The 23,727-nt window shown below is 39.6% G+C and overlaps 1 protein-coding gene across 1 annotated transcript in view; it reads left to right on the top strand.

The window, feature by feature from the left end:
* The window catches only part of PKD (serine/threonine-protein kinase D3), a 174,008-nt gene that overhangs the window by 136,027 nt on the left and 14,254 nt on the right, over positions 1–23,727 (top strand). The window contains exons 7-14 of the mRNA XM_080279477.1: positions 7,785–7,857; positions 9,630–9,734; positions 10,606–10,732; positions 12,699–12,819; positions 15,562–15,697; positions 16,390–16,532; positions 16,962–17,025; positions 17,089–17,208. Of these exons, the coding sequence (XP_080135603.1) occupies positions 7,785–7,857; positions 9,630–9,734; positions 10,606–10,732; positions 12,699–12,819; positions 15,562–15,697; positions 16,390–16,532; positions 16,962–17,025; positions 17,089–17,208 (889 nt within the window). The remainder of the gene's footprint in view (positions 1–7,784; positions 7,858–9,629; positions 9,735–10,605; positions 10,733–12,698; positions 12,820–15,561; positions 15,698–16,389; positions 16,533–16,961; positions 17,026–17,088; positions 17,209–23,727) is intronic.

The following is a 23,727-nucleotide window of genomic DNA, read 5'->3' on the forward strand; positions in this document are numbered from 1 at the left end:
TACAGATGAAGAGATGGCATTTTATGGCCAATTTAAAGTGAACAGAGTGTACAGTACATGCATAGTTGTTCTCAGGGGAATTTTGTTAGTTTAGCACTTGGCCATATTGATAAGGAATTGGTTTATGCTTTTGTATAAAGTTTTGTTTGTTTTGAGAAAAATCAAGAATGACCAGTCGCTAGGTATACAAAGAGGATTTCTTGAATGTTGATGATGCTACTGCGTTACACCTCACTCTCCCAGATTAGATGAATTGTGTTGGCTTCTGTTATGTTGGGCATAGCCTCATTGATGTCTGATTAAGCTATTTTTTTCCCCCTTTAATTTATACACATGCTATTGTGGAATATAAATTCCCTTCACTACACCAGTGTCCCCCCACATCACCTCACTCCCCTAAGCCTCACTCCTGAGAAACAGACTGCTTACTCCTCAGCCACCCTTATATTTTGTAAAGCGAGCCACTCATTGTCTTGTCAGTTTTAGCTGCATGAATATGTTACTCAGGTGTTTAATTATGTTGTGATTGGAATTATTTGAATGTGTTGTAAGCGACCCTAACATAATTACTGTGGACAAAAAATAGTAACAGTGGATTGTACATATTGAACTGAAAGTCTAATTGCTCTAGTTTGTTAACTTATTCACCAATTTACTCCCTTTTAGCTCAGTCTTTTACCTTTTTTTGTATGGTCCACTGCAGCTCTTATACGAGTTATGGTTGCCATATGTTACTGTGAAACTTCCTGTCTCCCTGATCCGAAGGAATTGAGTGTCATCTCTTTTTTTTTTTAATAAAAATTGATAAGACATATGTCGCTCTCACCATGCTCACCAACTGTTGAACTCCTGAGTGAATCAAGACAGTTGATGTCCTCAGCTTTGCACCTAATCCACAACACCACATTATGGACATGTAGCCAGTTATGGCCTCTGTAGTCACATTCTTAAGGATACCCTCCATATAGTTGTTAACCCCACCTACACTATTTAACACTACTCAGTAGAATGGCAAGCATACACCTGTCCCAGCTGGACTGTCAAGGATGGTAAGGGGTTATCAGCAAGCTCATATCGTACTCCCTGACTGGCCTCCAAGATCTGTGCTGATCAGGACATTTAAGCCGTTGAAAGACAGGCATCAACTCAGATTAATATAAAAAAAATCCTTTCGGATCGTAAAGGAGCTTACCTGCTAAACCATGCTACAAAGCTAATCATACTTTAAAGAACAACCAGCAAGTGACCACCAGGTGCCAGTAGTCTGTAAGTCAATAAGTACGGTGTCCAGTAGAGGACACAAATTTAAAGGAAAATTGTCTTAAGCCTTCCAACAGCACAAGAGATTCAACACGTCCTCAACCACCACAGTCTTCCAAAAGCAAAGCAGCCCACAGATTCAAGCAGTCCTTGCATAAATGAAAGAAAACTGGGGCTGCCTTGAATTGGCATTATAGACTACACTCTGATAAAAGGGTTATTGTATCCTCAAAGAAGATTTGAAATGGGGGCTTTGTCCCAGTAGTTCACTACCTTGCCTACAATTTTCCCCAAGCTGTAAACATCATTCCTAAAGAAACACATCACAATCCATCAGAAAGCTTGAATTGTCGAGAGCATCCTGCACCGAAGGCCTCATTAGTTCTCAATCCCATTTTCTTGGAGCAAGAACAGGTCCAACAAGGGGTGTCAAATTCTTAACCTTTAGTATTTAAACAATTTAATAGTGTCCCAAGATCCTCATGAGAGTATACTGTGGCATCTGGTGTCAGCTACTGAGAGATGTGGCTGGTGACCATCAGTCTAAAGGACACATTTTGACACCATCCATAAATACGATCAGCGGACAAAATTACCAATACATAGCAGTTTCATGTGGCCTTAATATTGTCTCTTTCTTCTTCACAAAGTTCACTTCAGTGGTACTGAAATAACTAATTGATCTGAGAGTTGCACTCTTGATCTGTCCCAGTGACTAGCTAATCTTTTCAAGAACTGAAGACCAGTGGAGGCTCGTGGAGGAGAGTACTGTTCAGCTCATTGAGTTACAGGGTGTACTGTACTGGCCAGCTGCCCAAAATCTTACCTCTTACCCACACAGACCATAATTAATGACTAGGATGTAATGACTCCTTTGCTCTCATGCCACTCACTAATGCAGTCGGAGTGAATGCCACAGCAACATGTAACTTCACTTAGTATTAACTTCATCCGTGGGAATTTTTCAGTGCAAGTCTTTAACTCTCACTGGGAATAGTTGACTTGTTTCAGCCACAAGTTTTCTGGTCTTCACCTCAGTCTGCTTCACTCCAGGTTGTCTCTGTTGCTTAACACCCCATGAACAGGGTTATCCTTAGAGAAATGTGCCATGTCCCCATATAATTGAAGTTGGCATTCAACCTGGTGTTATAAAGTAAATGCTCATTATTCACTTAGTCATATCACTGATATCCTATGATCCTTTAAAAAAAAAAAAAAATTTACTCAAGGAGTTAAAATGCCTCCAGTGCTGTGTTTAGTGTTCATGTCTCACCTCCATAAAGCAGGACTGGGAGCATTGGCACCTAGAAAGTTTTAATCTTCATCCCTATACACAAATACCAGTAATACCACTTACACATTATAAATGAGCTCATAACACCATAAGCCATATTGATGTCCCCTGTATTCTTACCACCAGACTCACCATTGTTATGGACCACACTGCCAAAAAGAGTGAATTTGTTAAGACCTCTATGCCCCCACCACATACTTGAACAAACTGCACTACTTCATTAAACGAGCCATCAGATGTCTGGACCTTGGTCTTGGCTCTGGAGACCTTCATTTCCATTGGCTATACCTCTTTATGAAATGCCTCAAGAACACTAAGGAGAACCTCCAGCAGCTTTTGCAAGGATACTAGCATTATTAGCAGAGCCAGTTAACCATAAATTTGCTGATTGATGCTCCATAGTAACTCTGACTTGCAGCCAACACCAAATCCATGTACGTGTTGAAAAGTGTGGGGTCAAGAATCCATGGGCAGATCCAGGGATGTTGTCTATGCTGTCCAGGCAACATCCCTAGTGCAGATTGTGACCCAGCTCCTTGGCTATCTTGGACTTCCTCTCATCATTGTGTATCCTCCAAATTAGCTCTATTTTCTGGTTGTAGCTCAGTGGTGGCTTCTGCTTCAGTCCTTTCCTGGATGAAGAGCTCTTTGCTTGATTGTTTTCAGCCATGATGAAGCACAAAAAAAAGCAGGAAAACACAAAAAGACAGGGAAGAAGCTCACAGGTAGGTGTACACGTGTAGACTAAAAATCCTGCTTGGTATGCCTAGTAGCAGTACTGGCCACTAGGCGTAGGTGGCGTGGGTGGAGAAAGCATTGTTTTGATTGGCTGCACAATCACAAGGACTGTGTACTTAAATATGATTGGCCTTCAGTCACGAGTTGCGGCTACAATACTGTGAGATAAACGTCACGAAAATAAGTCATTTTCTAGTGGAAAAATGTGAGTTAGAGGATTTTTTGTGAGTTTGGTGATAATGGTGACTTAGATAAGGACACCATGAGTTAGATAATTCGTGAGTTAGTAGTGCTTGAGTTATGCGAGTGCACTGTAGTTTTATATGTAATTACGTGTCAGGTGGGGTTGGTGGAGGATTAGTGCCCCTTCCTGTAAAACAATCAACTCTAAGCCCTTGGCCACCCCGTTTGGGATACATGGCGTCTGGCAATGAATGAATGAATGAATAACTCTAACTGAATCTCAGCATTTATTTTTTCCCTGTCTTTGAGGATACAGAGGAAAGAATACTACCCATATAGCATACATATGAAATAAGAGGTGATTACCCCTTCAGTTGATGCCTTTAGTAGTCACGTGCATTGAACATTCCTCCTGACCTAGGTTCAGTCCCATTCAAGGGTGGACATTTCAGAGGGTGCAGTAGCATGTCCATTCATGTTTGCACCCAGTTAAGATTCCTTTTAAGGCCTATTCAGATTAACCAAAAATAAAACAACTTACACAGTTCCACAAATTTTCACCCTATTCTCCAAAGCCTTTCATACCTGTATCAATGCATGAAGCACTGGGTGGGGGCAGGTCACTTTTCCAGTGACAGAAGGTAGTGTTCCTTGGTACTAAAGATCCTTTACCCTTTAAGACCCATAAAACACCACATGAACATGCCAAGTAAAACTGTGCCCATGTCATACATGTGCAACTGACCACTACAGGGCTGTTCATGCATACTTTTTCAAACCGAGAATATCTCATTTATTATTTTAATCAAGGCTAATGTGAAAGATACACAGATCATGAAGGACCCTTGAACTGATGGGGCTATGCAGTTTCCTGTGACTCCTCTATCCCAAGGACATTTTGTCTCACCTATGTCTGGCTAATGCCAGGTAGTCTAGTGGTTAGAATGCTCTAGTCAAATTGATGGTCTTGCCATATGCATGGATTTTATCCTTGAGAGATGAATGAAGATTTTTTTTCTTTTTTTCATGAAATGCTATGATGGAGTAATTCATCTGTCTAAAAATATATTAGACCACATCTTGAAAAGGCTAATACAGTATAGGTTTGACTGTTATTTTTCATTTACTGTCAGATAATTTTAAAGGGTGACATCATACTAAAAGGATTAGAATTATAAGTAAAAATGTTAACCCCCCCTTTTTATTGGCATAGTGTGATGATGACTCCACCATCCAGCATGTTTTGCAAGCAGCCTAATATCCTAATATCTCCTTTAAAACAGGATAGAGGAAGATGATTGTATCAGGAGCTTCCAGCCTTCTCTAGTAAATTTCCTCAAAGATATCTTAGATCCATGCAGTGGATCAGTGGATCTTTAGCTGGGCTGCTAATCATTTGTAGGGATTTAAAAAAAAAAAAAAAATCCTTCACAAAACTATATTCTTTTATTTTTATTTTTTTCAGTTACCGTTTGTGTTAACCTGTTTGCAGTTTTCTTTCTTCTGTTCCTACCTAGAGTTGTCAAACTCAAGTTGGTGTCATTAGATGTGTGTGTACCTTTCCTCCTACATAATATAAGCAGATGAGGCTTGTTGCCAGATCACACAGCTGTCCCTCCCCATCCCTCACCAGTTTCAAAATATTGAAGTCAACACATGCTTTTTGTGGGTTACATTTATGTTCTAATAGTTGAAGTGAGAAATATATGATGGCTGTATGTATTTGCATTGTAAACCACTGACTGTCTCAATGGTTGGTGTATTTTAGTATTTTAAGCCATAGCTAAGTGTGTCATTGTGCCATTTATCCGTACTGTATTTATGTTTTTAATTTGATAGTAATAAACTTCTAAAAATCTGAGACTGATATCTGACAAAAATACAAGAAGGTACTGAGAGATCCAAAGGGATGTGAGCACCATGTAAACATGAAAACATAGGTTAGGAGGATGATTATGGTAATGAGTTCACTTCATTTTGATGGCAGAAGACCAGTCATTATCCTAAGCAATATATTGGTAATCTTTGATGTAATTCAGAGTATGCAAGAATTACTCAGTGGTTAATGTAGTATGAATTGCAGTAATGCACAGTCCTCATTCTGTGCTGAAATTAGAATCTTACATACAGAAACTTTATCTTGCTCTTAGTAACATGACAGTTAAATGTGTGCATTCATTCAGTACTGTATAAGCAATAATACAATGGTGTCTCTCATTATGTGAAACACCTAGTATACCTGTGCAAGCTCAACTCAGAAAAAAAAATTAATGTGCAAAATATGATTCTGAAATGCCAATCCATCGTCTGAAAGCAAGGGAAAACCAGTGTTCCCGCTCAAAATGGTAGTATCCAAAGCCACCACCAGATGGCTGATTGGTTTTCTGTCCTTTCCCTCCCTCATAGTGTCTCTCAAGTCAAGTCTCAAGACTCTCAGTCTGTGTTTACCTGTGCTGCACCCGCATACTGTGGTGTTTTTAGCACTGTGCAAGACCTTCTCTTGTTCAGCTGTTACATCATGGCCTCACCGCTTCATTCCAAGAATAAGAGGTTCGCTTTGGAGCTGAAAATGAAGACTGTAGAGCTGAATAAGCAAGGAAAAAGGAACTCAAACATTTGACATGAACGTGGTTTGGGTGAATCGACAGCGAGTAACATTATCAAGAACAAAGAGCAGATTTTATGAACTACAAAGACTTACAGAGGTCAGCAAGTGAACAGGCACAATAAGGTTGCTAATCCTGCAGTCATACAAATAGAGCACTGCTTAGCACTGTACATTCACAGTTCTGTCATCTTTGAGTAAAAGCCTTTCTTAACCCGTGGATTGCGAGCCACAGCTCAGGCTGGGTAGCATCACATTGCAAGCCACAGCTCAGGCTATGCTGGCCGTGCATCACCGTTAACTACTTGACCCCAATGCAAACTTATGCATGGCGCTACACAAAGACGGAGAGAGAGAGAGAGAGATTTTTTTCTTTTCACCAGATGATGCCTTGGATGTATCTTCAAGTTTATAATAAACAAATTTTTTTTTTTCCCATTTTTACACTACACCCCCATGTAAACTTATGCATGGCCTTATGCAAAGATGGAGAGAGAGAGACTATTTTTTTTTTTCACCAGATGATGCTCTGGCTGTTTATCTTCAAGTTTATAATCTGTCTATCTATCTATTGCCAGACGCCATAATCCCATACGGGGTGGCCATTTGACTGAGTTATTTGTTTTACAGGGAGGGACACTAACCCTCCACCAACCCACTTGACATGTAGGGAGCACGTATGGTTTGGTTATATGGTTACCACCCAGCGTTGTAAATGGTTTCTTGGCTTACAGGAAACCATTTGGCTTGTCACTCAATGTAAAGCCACCTGTAACAGAAAGAAAAGCATTAAGTAGTGACAGGAAAGATGGGAGAAATAGGAAGAGAGGAGGGCAAGCACAGAAAAAGAATGATAAAGGCTAAGGAAGAAGTAGGCAGCACTACCATAATAAAAACTAAAAAAAAAAAGCTTTTTTCTTCATTTTTTGCACACCATGGGGTGGGATAAAAAATGGTAATTGCACAATCCACGGGTTAAAATGATAGTCAGTAATGGGGAAGTACTGTAAGTGACAAAGATAGGGTGATGTGTTAGTCATATACATTTATCTCCATTAATTCAGTACCGTAGTTTCTAATGTGCTAAATTTCCAGTTTGCAGCACATTTCATTGACCATATTCTCACATATTGGGAGACCCCACTGTACTGTAGCTGCATCATAATCATTCATACCGTATTTTTAAAAGGTGATTGAAACTTATTTAGTGGTTTATTTGTATGAAACAACAGAATAATTTATAATACTTTATTGTTAAAACATAAATGATAATAAATATATGGAAATATGATCCCAACCTGTATCCACTGATGTTTCACACCACATATCACCCGTAAGACCATTTCATAAATACCAATGGATTATGGACTAAACCATGCACTATTTTGATTGGAGAAACTATTTTGGAATTTAAAAATACTGTCTTGGCAGTTTATCTGTATTACTGTACTCTTCAGCTGCTTTTTGTTTATATATGTAATATGAATGCTATTTTGTCCATAGTTGATGGGTTAAAAGTCCTTAAAAATATATTATTGTTGTTTAAATTCAGATGATGTTTACACGGTTTATTGAATATTAGGCTAAAGAAATTTAACTCACAAATTACTTGTGAAGTTGTATGAACATCCTTATAAAGAGAAAGGTATATTAAGCACTACAGTGTGAAGTTAAGGATAATAATGTTGTGTCTTTCTTGGCCAGGTGCCCCATTCATTTGCCCTGCACAGCTACACCACTCCAACGATTTGCCACTACTGTAAGAAGTTATTAAGAGGTGAGTCTGTTGATGGTATAGGCTTTTTAGTCACATATACATTTTTCACTCTGATGTTCCTCCTTGCAAGTACCTTGAGGAAGAGGCTTTCATCTGTCTTTTGAGCTCATGTCTGTCAAGAAAGAAGCCAAACTTTTTAAATAGCGCACAAACTAGCTGGCCTAGCCTGATAGCATCAGAAGCACTGTGTAGCGACGACTTTGAGCATTACTCTAACACTACCAGATCATGCCATGCCACTTTGTCATCAAGGTACAAGCACATGAGTGGATGTGTGTCCACTGCACTTTGCGATGTTTTGCAAGTTGAAACATAAAGAATCTCGAAGAGCATTGTGTTTGCATAAAATTCTGTTTCAAATTGGGAAAAACTTTACTTTCTGAAAAATGTCATAATAGGTGATGAAACATGGGTATAAGACAGAAGTTTTGAAACAAAAAGGCAGTCATCGAAGTGGGTTGAAACATTGTCACTGCAGCCCCCCAAAAGCATGTCAGAGTCACTCAGATGTGAAGGTGATGTTGATCTTGTTTTATTGGAATGACATCGTTTATCATTAGTTCGTTCTACTTGGTCAAACAGTCGATAAAGAGTTTTACTTGGACATCCTCAAGCGTTTCTGGGAGGCAGTGTAAAAGAAGAGGCCTCAGGCATGGACAGACAAAACCTGGATATTGCATTATGTGTCGCTCCGTGTGTGTGACTTTTAGACAATGTATGAGATGACTATTATCCACTAGCCACCATGCTCACCTGATTAGGCCCATGCAGACTTTTTTTTTTTTTTCCCATCTCCCATCCTCTCCCCAAAAGTTGAAATCCATTGTGATAGGTCACTGATTTCAGACAATAAATTATAAGAGATAGAAGAAAATTCACCACGTTCACCAAACACGTTCACTCAAGCGCTTCTACCCTTATGACTAATTGACGTGGCATGATGCGGCTAATATCAGACTGAAACCCAAAGTTGCTGCTACACAGTGCTCTTATTGCAATCAAGCTATACTGACTAGTTGGTGTGCTAATTAAATTGTTCAGTTTCTTTTTGGACAGATCTTGTACACTGTCCGGGCACTTCATATTATGATGAGAAGAATCATCCCAGACTAGTAGAGGTGCACTGCTTCTTGTCTCAGGTCGTGAAGGTATTGTAGTTATGCTCCCTCTTCTGCACAGTTCACAAAATGAGGTCCTACAGGCAAAAAGTGTTGTAATAACTAAGTTACTATACAAGAGTGGGGTTCCCAGAGCATTCCACTGAGGAAGTGCATTATACAGTGCTCAGTTTGAATGAGGGGACAAGACACTGACATATCTGGTGGAAGGCTGACCGTACTGGAGAGGCATTTTAGCAGGACGTGAAAAGTAATGTACCCTTGTCTCAGCTCTCTGAGAAGATTCCTCCCTTTAATGATTTGAAATGTCTGGGTTGTATTGTAAGATGAGGGAAAGCCTCTTTCTCGGGGTATCTCCAGATTCGCCCTCTGTGTGTGAAGAATGGGCTTTTGGCCTTTGAAAGACTGTAAATATAAAATAACTTTTTGTGTGGAAGTTCTAATGCTAATAATTAAGAATATATTACACAGGTATTGTGATCATGAGTCAGCTGTTTAATAACACTATATAGGAAATAGTATGCATAATTTGTTTCAAGTACCTGATGCAAGCAGTTTTTAGGCTGGGATTAATTACAAACTTTTGTAATTGAATATGATATGACTAAGCACTTCAGAACTGCACTTGTTTGATATACAGTACTTTCCCCTCAGGTCTCTTCAGGCAAGGTGTCCAGTGTAAGGACTGCAAATTTAACGCCCACAAAAAATGTTCTGAACGTGTACCTAAGGACTGCACAGGAGAAGCACCCAGAAAAGGTAACTTACTGATACTCAAAAGACAAACATATGAAATAATTTAAAGCGAAAGGAAATTTAGTAGAAGGAATTTATAATATGATATTGATTTATTGGAGAAAAACTCTCACAATGACATGCTTCATAGTGCAAATGCTCGTAGTGAAATTATCTTCAGCGGTAGTTCTTGATTTGAAAAAGTTTTTATATATATATATATATATATATATATATATATATATCTGGGAAACTCATGGACGATAGTACTAGAGAAACCATGGCCTCATTGCTGATTAATCTTGTCTAGAATTCATGTTGATAAGACTTTCTTGTCATAACATTTGATTATGTGGGGGGGCGGAATATATACAGTATCTATCTATATATCTATCTGTCTATCTCTATCTGCATCTATCTATCTATCTATATACTGTATATATATATATATATATATATATATATATATAAAGTATATGTATATCCATTTCATATGTAATTAGTTGTGTTTGGCATGAAAAGGTAAGTAGCACTGCAGCCACTGACTGCCACAAGCAGATATAGGAAAGAGTTGTGAGGAGATCGACTGGACTATTCTAATCTCTACAGCTTGAGGGGTCTCTAATAAACTGAATAAAATAATCTTTTGTTAGTTTGATCTGAAGAATAAAACTTCTCAGGCTTTTTCATAATGTGATAGCCTTTTTTTATTTTTTCCTGACTTACTGCCTCTGCACTTTTATGAACCTCTTCATGCAGTTGCTGTACAATATAGCCAAATGGTTTCAATGCTGTGAGGCAGTTCTGTATTTTGAGGAAACTGTGTTGTCTCTTCAGCCGTTTATTGTCTTCTGAAGTCATTGTATACTTTTGACAATTCTGTCTTGCCTACCAGATGATGGTGATGCCGGATCTGATGGGTCATGGGATGATGATATTGACAATGATGACTCCCCAACTCCCCCTCTTCTCGACCAGGATGCTCCAGATGATGACACACCACTCAGACCTCGGCCCAACAGGTGCTGGATAGAGAAGGGCGGGGCAAGGCAGAACTAACTCAGATTGAGTAGAGCTAAGTAGGAAAGAGTAAGGTTGGATAAAAGAAAGAAAATTGTGGTAAATGATACAATTTTGCAAGGCAGAATCTGCTAGTTAAATGTCTAGTTGGGATTCAAAAGGATGCTGTCTGACAGAAGGTTTTGGATGATTGTGGTGACTGTTTATTTGTGTATATGATTCTGCAAAGTGTACCTTTGACTGGAGGAGGAGAAGGAGGAGGGATGTTTATGAGGCTTCCTGTGGTACTGAGAAGTTGTTCATTTTTATTTCTTTGTGGTGGAGATTAGGGCAGCATAAAAAAAAAAAGATTTAATGGATCTTGTATTCAGGATATGAACTGTGTTCTTGTGATTTTTGATTGGGAATACATACAGTAGGCAGGAAATTCCATCACAAGTACGCAGAGCCTAGGTCCAAGTTGAGACTTCAGTACTGTTAGGTGTCTTATTACACAACTAACCTGTCTTTTAGTCTCTGTAGTTTCCCGCAGTTGCTGTGATGGAATTAGCAAGTTTTGACTTTAGGTTAAATATCCAAACCATAACAGGTATCAACTGTACTATGATGAACTCCAGTATGAGAATTTCTTAACCCTTTGACTTCTGCATGCAATTTCCAGTTGATTCCTGAAAGTGACCCTTTTTCCACCAAAAAATTTAAGTACCTGTTTCATATTTTCTTGGTATTTCCTAAGTTGACTTTGAAGTTTCAGTATCTACCACTGAAAATGCTTGGAAGCTGTAAATATATTTAATATTTCTTACTGAAAATGTTCATTTTTTTGTAAATATATTTTTTTTCTTTTTACAGAAACAGTTTAAATGGTATTCAGAGTTTTCCAGAAGTACAAATGTTAGTTATGAAGTTCCACAGAAATCCTAAGTTTACAATTGTTGTGTTTTTGACACCTGGAAACATAGTAAAAATATTGGTGTAAATAGAGAAATGCATTCAGTTGCACATTTATTACTGTAGGACTCCTGCTCTAAAAGTTACATGTCTCATAATTTACCAGTAAAGGTGGATTTTGAGGTGGAAAGGGTGTAGCCTTCTTGTGTAGCAACAGTGGGTGACAACAGCTGAGACTTCAGGCAGACATGTATTTTGATACAAGTTTTTTTATGTTTTCATTTAGCACCCTTCTTATGTGCAAATATCTTTGTGTATCCCATTAAAAGTTATTTGCTGTCCTACACTTATTACTGAGTTGCTTCAACCTGATTTTAGTATAAGATTACCTCCAAGTATGCTACAGAGGTGATCAGCTGATTGCTCGCATCATAAACATATGCATATTTCTCTTGCTGTACGACAAAATATAGCATTATTTCATACATCACATTGTTCTATAGTTGTTCACTGTTCTTCAGTAATAGTATTATGTACATTACTCACCTGTAAAGGTGGATCCCGAGGTTTAATAGGGGTAGTGTCTCACGCGGCTGCAGCATGGGGCCATGGCAGGGGCTTGCCACATGTTTACATTGGCAGAGATGTCAGAGGCCATCAGAAAGTCCAATGAGCATAAGCGCCTGTTTCAAACCACCTTGATGACTGTCGAGTTATGTAGCGTGGTCCAAAAAGTTTTCCCAAGCTGTGGACTAAAATCGAGTGAGGACCCACTAGCAAGTTCGACTATACTCATGATAAGTAATCAGAGAGTTAAAGGAAGCACGGTGTCATTTTGGTAGATGCGTAATTGAACGTTAGAGTGGTCAGTCTGTCTTCTGTGACCTTCAGTCCATCAGGCTCTCTTTAAATTATCTGTGGAGGAAATAAATTGTACTGTACAAGCTTTGAACCATGTATCTTTTCTTCATTCTGCAGTAAAACAAATATTCCAGTCCTCTTCTGAAGTATTATATCCTCTGCCAAGCTTCCCAGTTGTATGCAAATGCACTTCACTTACCTGTTTTGTGTCCACAGCCCATCTGCCAGCAATAACATCCCGTTGATGAGAATTGTGCAGTCAGTCAAGCACACAAAACGACCGTCCAAAGTGCTCAAAGAGGGCTGGATGGTACACTTCACCAACAAGGATAGCATGGTAAGGTATTTGAAACTTTTATAGTAGATATTTCTTTGACTTACCCTGGAACACAACAGGCATTTGTCTGAGATGTTATTAAGGCTGCCAAAGGATCCATATCTTTCATCATACTGAACATTGTCAAGTTGTAATTTGAATCATCCCATAGGGAAAAATTGTATCAGTTTCCTTAGAGTACCTCTACTTAATAATATCTTCAAAAAGCACATAGAATGTATTGATTCAGCTGTCTTCTCATTTTGATCACCTCAGACTTCACTTTATCAAGGGGTACAAAAGATATTTATGTGCATTCATTCAGAGGGGACATCTTTAAGGAAAAGTTATCCCTCTCTGTGGCCACTTTCTGGCATTTTGTGAAAGTTAAGGGGACTCAGCTAGGGTAAAAAAAAAAAAGAAAGAAAGAAAAAAAAAAGGCTGAAGACAAGGTGCTCATTGGTCCACCTTAAACACAGAGAAACCTGTTCCATGGTTTTTCAGTAAATTGTGTGCACTTTCAGGGCATGATTGTGTATTTTTGCATTGATGAACATTATTCTGAGAGATGTAATACCAATATGACAGATAACAGAATAAAACTGTTTGCAGGCTTAAGGGATCTGCTACTAAATTATCTGCAGTAATGTGTATGTGGGGGCCCTCACTAGCCACTCACTCAGTGTAGTACTGCTCCTGGGTTTATTGAGTGCTGTAGGGAAGGTATATGGAAGAAATATAATAGAGAAAGTAAGAGAGATATCAGAAGTCCTAGTGAGTGATGAACAGGGTGCCTTCAGGAGTGGCAGAGGATGTGTGGATCAAATATTTGCAGTGAAACAGATAGTGGAGAAGGCTTGTGAGAAGGACCATCAGGTGTTTATGGCATTCATGGATCTGGGAAAAGCATATGATAAAGTGGACAGAGAAGGATTGTGGAAGGTTTTGCACATGTATGATGTAGATGGGAAGCTGCTAGGTTCTGGCAAGAGTTTTTATGATGGTAGCGAGGCATGTGTAAGGATAAATGGGCATCTAAGTGAATGGTTCATGATCAGCATGGGCATGCAACAAGGTTGTGTGATGTCCCCATGGTTGTTTAATGTGTATATGGATGAGGTGATGAAAGAAGCAAAAACACGAGTAATGAAGAGGGGGATGGCATTGGTAATGAATGGTGATGGATGGAATATCTCAAATTTGTTGTATGCCAATGATGCAGTGCAACTTGCAAATACCAGACAAGAACTTGGTAGACTAGTACAGAGTTTTGCTGATGTCTGTGGCATGCCTTGAGAGTAAACGCAGAAAAGAGTAGTGTGATGGTAATCGAGAGAGAAGGTGACTCCCAGTGTGATGTTTCAGTGAATGGAGAGAGACTGGAATTGGTGAGAGAGTTCAAATACTTGGGCACATTGATAGAAAAGAGAGGAAAATGTGCAAAAGAAGTGGAAAGTAGCTGCTGCTATGAAGGCCTGATAAGAAATAGAGGCTTGAGTGTTGCAGCTGTGCGAGGCTTACGTGAAAGAGTGTTAGTGCCAGGTTTGACATGTGGATGTAAGACTATGATGTGGCATGAAAATGAAAAGTCAGGAGTGAGTGTAGTGGAGATGGGACTGCTAAGGAATGTATGTGGAGTGCAGAGAGTGGATAGAATACGAAATAATGTGATTCATAAAAGATGTGGAGTGAGGAAGTCGGTGGACACCAGAACTGAAGAGAGTGTACTGAGATGGTATGGTCATGTGAAGACAATGGATAACAATAGAGTGGTGAAAAAGGTATATCTAAGTGAATCTGAAGGAGGGAGGAAGTGAGGTAGGCCAAGGAGAAGGTGGACGGATATGGCGGATGAGTGTGTGAGGAAGAGAGATATGGAAGTTGGTGAGGCTAGGGGTCTGACAAGAGATCGAACTGGTTGGATGAATGTTGTGAGAAGTGCATGATCAGAGATTTGGCACCCCTTTTTAACTTGCCAGTATTCAGATTGATTTCATCACATATGTTTATGTGAAGCTACAGAATGTGGTGAATTTTTTTGGCAGATCAGATAGAGCCAGGATTCTGGGGGCTTGAATGATGAGTGAATGGAAGCGTGGCTCATTGAATTGGACAGACTTAGGCTGTCTGGACGTTGCTATTCCTCACCCAGCCCTAGGGTTGGAAAGGAGGTCCGAATGATGATGATGATGATGATGATGATGATGATGATAGCATGTATGCTTGTTTACAGTTGTAATTGTACAGTACCACGATAGAACAAACTAGGGTACGGTATGTATATAATAAACTTAAGTTGATAAATTAATATTTGAGTCAAACATGGGTTTAAAAAGCTTTTGTATTTAACTGCTTAATTTTCTCTACAGTTAGTTTGTTATATTTTTTATTTATTTATTTTTTTTTTTTGTAGATTATGTACATCTTTTTTTTTATTTTTTTTTTATTTTTTAGTATCAGTGATTTCTAAAAACATATCTCAAAGTATTTTAATTAAATTTGATGGCATATTTGAAAATTTACTTTTGCTATATTCATGATTTCATTAAACTTTGGAAAGACCATTTGTGGTGACAGTAGGAGCAGTTTACCTATACCCCTTCACAATCTGATTTGTCTCTGTAAGCTAAATAATATAATCTGATGTTAAAAGAAAAGCATGAAAAATGCATCATTAGAGAGAATGGGTTAATAACCTATTATGTAGATAAAACTAAGGTACTTCACTATATTAAGAAATCCTTCTTTTATTTTGTACTACAGCGCAAGAGGCATTTCTGGCGACTGGATACCAAAACCATCACACTTTACCAGAATGAGAACAGTACCAAGTATTTCAAGGAGGTGCAGCTTTCAGAGATCCTCAACATTGAGACTGCAAAAACCCCACAACCCGCTGGTAGGTTGGCATACACCTTGTGATAAATTGGGTGGTGGTGTGGTCTGGGTGATGGTGAGAGGTGATGGCCTGGGTGATGGTGTCACTGTTATGGGGTGGTTATTTGGTCTAGATGATAATGTGATATGGGCAATGTTGTGGTCTAGCTCCACCCTTCAGGTTAGCTGTGGCATAGTGTGGTCCTAATTGTGCTTGTCATTTTTGGTACAAGGAAGGCCAGTTTAATATGATTAGAACAGGCTTTGAGACTTATTAGGGGTGACTCTGGGTAGGGTGTCAGTTCCCCATTGCCTCTTTTTTTTCTCAAAATGTAGAGTTCCATTAGCACTACTCCTGATGTCAACCAATTATCCATGTTGTAGTTGAGCAGACTGTTCAGTAAAATTCAAAATATCCTATAGAACCAAACTTGTGACATTATTCCTTATGTTGGTGCTGGAGAGGGATGCCTTTACATACTGACAGTGATATAACTGGATGGTTCAACTGCCCAGTTACACAAACAGCCCTGAACTCCTCCCCTGTTCCCCCAAAAGAGGATGGTGGAGTGGAAGATAAGGGCACCTTCAGATGAGTCTGGAACCACAACACCAATAATGTACATTACCTGAATTAACTTTATGTGCAGATCATTTAATAAACCTGGCCAAAAAGACACAACAATTCTCATACATATGTACCCATGGAATCAGATGTGCCACGGGGTGTGATGCACTGCTTTGAGCTAAGAACAGCCAATGTGGACTATTATGTTGGGGAGGAACCAGTGGGCAACAAAGGAGGCACACCCACCATCAGTGCTCCGGAAACAGGTGTTGGCCTCTACCTGGCTAAGGTGAGATAGTGCTTAGGTTATAGACGTTGATGTCAGCCAATCTTTTATGAAGACTAGTTACTGATAAAAATACATGGCACATATAATTCTGGTTTATAAACCCTTTTTGTAGATGGCTGATAGGGTTAAAGCAAAATATCATGTACTGGGAGGTGCCATTATTGTTATGTTTAATATGATTAATGTTTTCTGGGATATGAGGTTTTGTTAGATGGAAATCAAGGTGTTTGAACAGCTCTTATTATTTATTGTCAGTCATCATCATTCTAATCTTCCCAGGTGCATGTGAGGTGGTGAGATCCTGAACATAGCATCCTCTGTGATGGTATGATTTGGAAGAGTAGGATTTAGCTTGTTCAGCCAGATATTTTATTGTGCCTTGTCTTTCTTGTTAATGATATCCCCCATTCTTGGCTATGTTTTGGTTAGGTTTGGGAGAATGAGATCCGGAAAGCCTTGATGCCTGTGACACCCCAGAGCAGTGCAACCCCAAGCCACCAACAGCAACAACAACAACAGACACAACAGCTTCACCCTCCACAGCAGCAGCAATACCCACACCCGCAGCAGCAGGGCATGGATAAGGAGGAGGTAGTCTGCAATGACATCTCGCAGATCTACCAGATATTCCCTGATGAGGTGCTGGGCTCGGGGCAGTTTGGTATTGTCTATGGAGGTGAGCAATATTAGTTCACGTTCTTCAATGTCATGCTCTGATATACAGGCATACCCCAGTTTAATGATGCAATTGGTTGAGTAAAAACCCATTGATAGGTGGGGTATCATATCTTGGGATTGATTTAACATGTAAAATATAGGGATGCGTTTTTGAGCCTTGGGTCCCCACCCAACCAATTCCTAACCCACCCAAATGAGTCCAAAAAAAAAAAAAAGTTTAAAGCCAATCTAAATTGCCTAACAGCTGTAAAATGGCCTAACAGCTGTAAAAGAAGCTAATGTAAGCCTCAAACCAGTGCACGTCTCGCTTGTACCCAGATAAGGTCACTGGAGAATGTGATCTCTGCCTCATATTCAAACTCGGTAGAGAAGAAGCAGCAGCATTGTGTACAACCCCACCATCAGAAGGTCCTGGGACAATTAAAGAAACGTCTGTTATGCATAAAAATATTGTATTAATGCCACAGAATCGTCCAAGGTGCGAACTGTTTTAACAGAGCATCACTGATGTTCTGACGGGGAATGAGATCGATGATGCGATCAGGATTGCCTTTTTCAACGGCCCCTCTTTATGTCCCTTTTGTTACTGTTCTGGATGCTGAGCTCCTTTATTTTCTTCCCTCGTATTTTACAACGTTTATTTAGAAATTCCTTTTTATTTTCAATGTGTTTTCCCTTCAACAACCCTAATGTAAACACATGATTTATTGATGGATGATGAGATCGAGATAGCTTTTTCAATGGCCTCTCTTTATGTTGTTTTAGCTACAGTTCTGGTTGCTCACTCCTGTATTTTCTTCTCTCTTATTTTCCAACATTTATTTAGAAATTCCTTTGTATTTTCAAATCATTTTTCCTTGAACAGATAACACATGATTTATCGATATCACAGTTTTCATCAGTGCATGAAATATTTACACTCTAAGGTTTTCATAATTAGTACTGTAATATTTATTTGAAATGGGCAGACTTACATGGCCATGTGGAATGTGAGAGGTGTGAATGAGGAGAGCAAGAGGGTGGAAGTGGTGAATATGTTCAAGAGTGCGAGATATGCCATGATGGCATTGTGTGAAAGGAAGATGAAAGGGTGTGAAGTGGAGGAGTGAGAGGGTGTGAAATGTGTAAGATTAGGAATGAATAGGCAAGGAAGATGCAAGGAAGGAGTTGCTTTGATGATGAATGAGTTGTGGCAGAGTGGAATGAGAGACTACAAATGTCAGCTCAAGGTGTATGTATGTCAAGTTCAAGTTTGAGAAGGTGAAAATGGCAGTGTGAGAAAGAGAAAGACAGGTTTTGGGATGAGCTGGATGAAGTAGTGGGAGAATGCCCAGGAGCTATAAAGTGATCGAAATGGGTGATATGAATGGAAGAGTAGGCACTGGTCCTGAGGATAACATAATGGGTTGTTATGGAGTACCAGGAGAAAATGATAATGGAAAGCGGCTAAAGGATATGTGTCAGGAGAGAAGGTTGTACATTTGTAACTTGTGTTTCAAACACAAAGATGCACATAAATATACTTGATATAGAGGGAAAGGGGATAATGTTGAAAGAAGCCTGATTGATTAGGTTCTCATAGAGAGGTCGACAATGGGAATGGTTGCTGATACGAGGGCCATGAGAGGTTGATGTGGAAGTCTTTCAGATCATATGATTTTGGTATGCAAGATCAAGCTGAGAGGAGTGAGATGGATCAGGAGAGAGAGGAGCAGTCAGGGAGAAAGACTGAAAGTTGAGAAGCTGAGGATCAAAGAAATGGCAGATGATTACAGGACTAAAGTAGAGGAGGAGTTAGGATCAGTGAATTGGAATGAAATGGATCTAGACAGCCTCTGGAATGCATATAGGGATTGCATAGTTAAGAATGTTAAAGCAGTGTGTGGTGTGGCAAGAGTAACAACAAAGAAGAAAGGTACGGCATGGTGGGAAGAGGAGGTTAAGAGACTAGTGGAGGAAAAGAGGAAGAAGTGGCTAAAGTGGTTACAGGATAGGGGTTCAGTTGAAATAAGAAATTAACATATTAAGAGCAAGAAGCACGTAAAGAGACTAGTGAAGAGGAAATGGAGAAGATAACTGATGATGTAGGAAAAAAAATGAATGCGAACTATGCTGAAAATAGGATGTTATTCTGGAAAGAGGTGCAGAAATGTGAAAGTGGAAAGAAATGTGATGGTGTGAAGGATGTAGGTGGTAGATTATTAACCCATGGGGATGAAGTAAGGACCAGATGGAATGAATATTTTGAAAGCCTGATGAATGGGAATAGAGACAGCAGAGCGGCTGTAAAAGTTACTACAGGACAGTATTGTGATACCAACTCTAACGTATGGAAGTGAAGCTTGGACGTTGTTGGCAAGACACAAGTCAAGAGTGAGAGCAGTGGAAATGAGTTATTTAAGAGGAGCCTGTGGAGTCACATGGAGAGACAGGCGGACGAATGAGGATATAAAGGAGCATTGTGGTGTGGATGTGGATGTGATAAGAAGTGTTATGAGGAACACACTGAGGTGGTTTGGCCATGTGGAGAGGATGGAGGGTGAAAGACTGACGAAGAGAGTGTATGTGAGTGAGGTGGAGGTGGAAAGAGGGAGGGGGAGGCCGAGGATGAGATGGAGGGATGGGGTGGAGAGGTATATGAGAGAGAGGGGTGTGAGTTGGGAGCAGGGCAGTGAAATGGCGGGGGACAGGACGACGTGGAGGCGATTTGTTTGTGGCCACCCCAAACGGGATTGAGGCATCTGGCAATAGATAGATAGATATCTGAGTGAATTTGAAGAAGGGAGGAGGCAAGGTAGGCCAAGGAAAAGGTGGAGAGATATGTTGGATGAGTGTGTGAGGAAGAGAGGTTTGGAAGTCGATGAGGCTAGGGAACTAACAAGAGATCGAGCTTGTTGGATGAATGTTGTGAGGAGAGATGTATAATCAGTGATTTGGCACCCCTTTTTAATGTGGCTGCATCCGGATTGACTCAGTTGGATACTTTTATGTGAAGCTACAGAACGTGGTGAATGTTTCTGGCGTATCTGATAGAGCCAGGATTCTGGGGGCTTGAATGATAAGTAAATGGAAGTGCGACCCATTGGACTGCGCAAACTTGGGCTGTCTGGACATTGCTACTCCTCACCCTGCCCTAGGGTGGGAAAAGAGGTCCGGATGATGATGATGATGATGATTATGTATTCTATGATAGGTTAGATGACATTTCAGTGGTCAGACATGTAATATTCCTTGCTGAGTCACCTAGTTGACCACACTGTTTTGTACCTAGTCTGATGGGCAAGAATCTGTACCCCAGCTGACAGTGTTCACCTATGACCAGAACACATTAATCTAAGTCTCAAATGAGTTTACAAATCAACCTAAACACAAAATTTAAGTCTAAACTATATCAAAATTGGTTTTTTAAAAATCATAACCCATCTCAAAACCGGGAATAGGCCTACGATAGGTGGGGAAGGGTGGTATTTCTACTCCCGTCACTATTCTAGGTATCACGTCTAGGGGTATCATAAATCGGGTTTTGCCTGTACATAATTACGTTCATTATCTTCATAACTCCTCTTTCCCACTTACACAGGGTGAGATGGATCTAGAAACATGAAAAGGAAAGAATGAAAGTAGTAATCAGCTTCATCAGCATCAGCATCTAATTCTGTGTTGCCCCATGAGGAACATAGGAGCCCGGGGCTAGGCAAGTTGTCCTGACTTCTAAGATGAGAGGGACCAGCCTCATTCATCCCTGACTGGCATTACGTGAGCAATAACCCCAATCATCCCTTGGATATAAACCTTCACTGACTCAGTCCAATTGGAGTGCCTTCATTACCCACTAAACCACCAGGGGCCATAATTTGGTTTTATGGTTACCATTCAGCGTAGTAAATGGTTTCCTGGTGTACAGGAAACCATTTGGCATGTCACGCAATATAGGGTCACCTATAGACAGAACATAGAGGAAAGAATGAAGGAAAGAAAGACAAGAAGAAAGGATTGAAGGAAGAGTGGAAAAGGCATTCACTCGACAGCAGCACTACTAAAGTATTAATAATAGTAATCATCATCATCATTAACATCATCGTCATCATCATCTCATCCTGTGTTGCCCCATGAGTAGTGTAGGAGCCTGGAGCTAGGCAAGTTGGTCCTGACATTTAAGATGAGAGGGACCAGCCTCACACATCCCTGAGTGGCATTATATGAGCAATAAACTCCAACCATCCCATGGATATAAGCCTGCACTTGTTCAGTCTGACTGGAGCATCTTAATTACCTACCACGCATCATAATTTGGTTATATAGTTTCCACCCAGTGTGGTAAATGGTTTCCTGGTGTACAGGAAACTGTTTGGCTTGTCACTCAGTGTAGAGCCACCCGTAGACAGAAGGAAGAGGAAAGAATGAAGGAAAGAAAGACAGATGAGGAAGGAAGGAAAGAAGGAAGGGAGAGAGGAAAGGGCAATCACCCAAGAGGAGCACTACATCGAATGATTAATAATAATAATAATACAGTACAATCCCAGTTTACCGAGAAGCTTGGGGAATTTACCTTCCCGGTTACCAATTTTTCCCAGGTTTCTGATATTGCTGTATATATTCATACATAGACTATATCATTGCAGTTTATACAATACCACTCGTGTCCAGGGCCACACTAACATTTTTCCATTGAAATAACCTAAAACACATCCAATTGATGCAACACACTTGTTTGCAGTGTCTTGCGGTAATGCAAAGGTCACACGATAAGTCTGTTTTAAATATTATTCATTATAGAATTGTATTCATTAAACAGAAAAATTAACTGAAGTAATAAATCTTGAGCATTTATTGGTGAACAGATGATTTGGGAAGAAATGTTCTACAGTACAGTTGTCATGACTTCCTTGCTCACAGTTGTCTATACATTCTGTGACCTAAGCCTAACCATTTACTCCTCACATGACTGCCGTAACCATCCCTCACTCACCACTCAGCTGTTTTGCAGATAATACAGTAAATACAAAGAAATTGTAAGCACAGTAATTTTGTCAAATAGCCTAAAATAAATGCTTCATTTCTATCAGCTAGTTTTTCTTCTCTGCCAGTGCAAAATGTGTTCCAAGTTGACATCATCTTAGAATGCATTTGATGGCAGTGCTGATGCAAATGTGTTATGATATGACATCAACTTAAAACATTCGATGACAATGCAAATACATTCTAAGGTGACGTCATCTTAGAACACATTGATGACTGCAAATGGGTTCTAAGATGACAATCTTAAAACATTTGATACCAATGCAAATACGATTTAAAATTACGTAATCTTAGAACGCATTTGATGACAATGCAGATGCATTCTAAGATGACAGTTTTGGAGCACTTTTGATGACAATGCCAGTGCAAATGCATTCTAAGATGATATCATTTTAAAATGCATTAGATGCCAATGGAAATGCATTCGAAGATGGCATCTTAAAACACATTTGATGACAATGCAAATGCGTTCTAAGATGACATAATCTTAGAATGCATTTGCATTGGCTGAAAAGATAAACTCTAGCTAATAGAAATGAACCTTTTTTTTTTTTTTTTTTTTTTATTTTGATGAAACTACTGTACTTGTAATCATTACGTATTTACTGTATCATTTGCAAAACAGATGAATGGCGTGTGATGGGTGGAGTGACAGTGGTCAGTGAGGGCACATACACAGTAGAGTTATGAACTTGCGATGACTCTACTGCAGAACACTTCTTCCCAAATCATCAGTTCACCAATAAATGCTCATGATTTACTTTTATAGTTTATTTATCCATGTTTTTACAATTAAAATTAATTACATTTAACAGAATGGACTTGCCAAGGTATGTTATGTAAGATGCTGAAAACATGTGGGTGTTTAGAGTTGGTTGGTTAGGTAGAAAACTGCACTGGTACCACACATTTTCAGCCATTGAAGAATATACATTTTTTCAGTGGAAATATTCATCTTGCTTTTCACACACACACACACACACACACACACACACACACACACACACACACACACACACACACACACACACACACACACACACACACACACACACACACACACAAAGAGCTTGGGTCCCTGGGATTTTGTATCATAACTTGTTGAATTTCCTACATTAAGTTCTGTTACCATTCTTACAATGTTCATCATTTTCAGGACTGTTGCATTTATACAGCTTTTGTTTCAAGGCAACAACAGTGTGTTAAGATTAGTTTGTGGCATTCATAAGTATCGATTCTCGCTGGCCTAATGCCCCTTCAGGGTTATGGCCATTAAATTAAAAAAAAAAAAGGTTGCACTTTAGGATTCAGAGTACAAATCACGAATCAGGACAACAGAACACAACAGCGAGAGTGCTTGTTTACTGACTGACGGTGGAATGCTGACTGGTGATTTGTAGATGTATATAGGGTGACTAAACAAGAGGAGGGGGAAAGGGGAGAGGAGGGCTGGGAAGGGGATTAACTAGGAAGCGACCTTAAGCAGAAATGCCTTCAC

Source organism: Coenobita brevimanus, chromosome 78 (genome assembly GCF_032717465.1).
Source record: "Coenobita brevimanus isolate Jiangsu-jjx chromosome 78, ASM3271746v2, whole genome shotgun sequence".
NCBI lineage: Eukaryota > Metazoa > Arthropoda > Malacostraca > Decapoda > Coenobitidae > Coenobita > Coenobita brevimanus.